Below are 2370 nucleotides of genomic sequence, written 5' to 3' on the forward strand. Positions count from 1 at the left end.
AAACAGAGTTATAAATATGTTCTATCTTGCATATGTAATTGCCACCGAATAGTAAACCATTCGCCAGGGAATATATTATAAACAAGATAAGATCCATGCATCAAAGCGCTCAAGCAGGAATTACATAACACTTTCATGGGCATGCAGTTTTCCTTCTCAATCAAACTACCACTAATAGTTAAGACTTCTTAGGTGTTTCGTTGATTCTACTCACCAAGACCTGATTGATTGATTGACGCAAAATCAAGTGCTTGACAAACAGTGTAACACACAAAGCGCTACAGTTCAGTATGGATTTTACCTAGCCTGAATTTGTTTTTGGAACCGTGCAGGAGATCCCTGCATGTGAATGAATCTTCTTACACCGAGAGGAAAACAACGACTAAAATAGGCCAAGTGCTCCCAGGCTGGCTCAACCGCTCAAGCATCGGCCAAACAAGTGAAAGCAAAATCTAACTAACTGGCTAACACCAAGCACTGCCCTAGACCTTTTCTAAGATGATGGGAGTGACTTTGTCGCCAAAAAATGCAATGGCCCAAACGACCAGTCCAGTCTCATTCAGTCCTTGCTGCCAGATAAGCTCCCCTAGCCGCAATCCACCAAAAAAACGAGTTCCTGATCCAGTAAATGAATGGTAAACTTTAGGTCAAATCTTGACTGCACGTGCAATTTCAAGGGCGCACAACATAGATAATGTAGCACAAGTACAAAATATGGTACAGAAAGACTCAATATTGCCATCCAACAACAGCACCCTCGGCACCAATGTCCTTATAGTATGTGCAATTTCTCCCATGAGTACTGTGCACCGGCAACTGTTAGACGAATTTGGAAACATAGATCTTGTCGTGGCTCTTAGAATATATAAAAAAGGGAGATTCCACACAATTTGATTTGTTATTCTTATAAACACATGGACAGCTGTATTAAACAACCATACTAAATGAGCCTTTACCATCACTCTTCTTAGCTTCAGAAGTGCCTCAAATCCAGATGCATATGGGGAGGGAGATAGATTAGTAAACAAGGGCTGTAAACAAAATGTTGACACATAGCGGACTCATGCAATATGTACAGATGATGGTCTTATTAAGCTTCTGAAGGAGAGGATAGAAGAAAAGACTAACCTACAAGTCAGCGCACAAGTAGGCTGGCATCACTCCTTGGCTTTCTCCTCCTTATTGCACTCAACCTTTTGATTTTTTTCATCCTGCTCTAGTCGATCAGCAAAGTCGTGTCTCAAGGTATGGACATTCTCTTCGGTCACGTCTGTCTGTATCATTTGCATCCAATGCTTTGTGGACTCGGTTCTGCTTTTCCACCATGTAATGATACTTTTTGCCAACGCCATGACATATATTGCACAATCATACGATTTTTTTTGTCTTGGTGTGGACACCTGCACAACACCGGGTGCATCAGGGAAGACTGCACCGAGTGCTGTAGCAAGACGATCTGCAGCAGAACGGTTTAGTCCATCCAGAGAATCCATGTGGTAGAACTGTGGTGGTGGCCCGTTGATGGCATCAATAAGGAATAAAGACCAATGTGTGCCCATGTCTGCCCGCCCAAAATTGGTGTTGTTGTTAACCGGCAAGAGCACAAGGCGACTGCGTCGTAGTAACTCGACATTGATGGCTGAAGCATCTTGAGCATACGCCGAAGACACCGTTGCATCAGCAAGATACACTTCATCATCATTATTGAGCTTAGTAGAAGATAAATGTTTCAAGTACTTGGTGATAACACCGTCTGCTACGAAGTTGTTGGTACGAAGATCCACAATGTCTGAGCTGACCTTGTCCACCACCACCACTTTCTCTCCTTCAGATTCCTTTTCCTTGTCGCCACTAGCTATCAACGAATCAAACTGAAAGTTGTCTTCTTCTTCTTCTTCTTCTTCTTCTTGATACAGAGGCACATACGGCAAACCCCCTACACCTCCCCTTAGTCCCACCGACGAATCAAACTGAAAGTTGTCTTCTTGATCCAGAGGCACATGCGGCAAACCCCCTACACCTCCCCTCAGTCCCACTGACGAATCAACGTGCTCCTTGTCGGAAGTCCTTAAGTTCTTGTCAGTTAAGCCCATGCGCCGAAAGGTCTCGTAATAGAGGATGTTGATGCTACTACCCCCATCCATGAGCACCTTAGTAAATTTGTAACCACCAACCTGCGGTGCCACTACCAGGGCCAGTTGACCTGGATTATCAACCCGGGGAGGGTGATCCTCTCTGCTCCAGACAATGGGCTGTTCCGACCACCGTAAGTAATGAGGGACTGCCGGTTCAACAGAGTTCATCGCCCTCTTATGAAGTTTTAGATCACGTTTACACAAACTTGTGGTGAACACGTGATACTGCCCGCTG

The 2370-nt window shown here is 44.4% G+C and overlaps 1 protein-coding gene across 1 annotated transcript; it reads right to left on the reverse strand.

Moving 5' to 3' along the window:
- Nucleotides 1–828: 828 nt before the first annotated feature.
- On the reverse strand, nucleotides 829–2093 carry LOC125532460 (NEDD8-specific protease 1-like). The gene has a single exon (XM_048696514.1). It carries the CDS (start codon nucleotides 2091–2093, stop codon nucleotides 1158–1160), a length of 936 nt encoding a protein of 311 aa, XP_048552471.1. The 3' UTR covers nucleotides 829–1157.
- Nucleotides 2094–2370: the final 277 nt, after the last annotated feature.

Source organism: Triticum urartu, unplaced genomic scaffold (genome assembly GCF_003073215.2).
Source record: "Triticum urartu cultivar G1812 unplaced genomic scaffold, Tu2.1 TuUngrouped_contig_9996, whole genome shotgun sequence".
NCBI classification, from domain to species: Eukaryota; Viridiplantae; Streptophyta; class Magnoliopsida; order Poales; family Poaceae; genus Triticum; species Triticum urartu.

Coding starts and splice junctions, on each gene's coding strand:
- LOC125532460 (XM_048696514.1), bottom strand. CDS start 2,093: ATGGGCTTAACTGACAAGAACTTAAGGACTTCCGACAAGGAGCACGTT.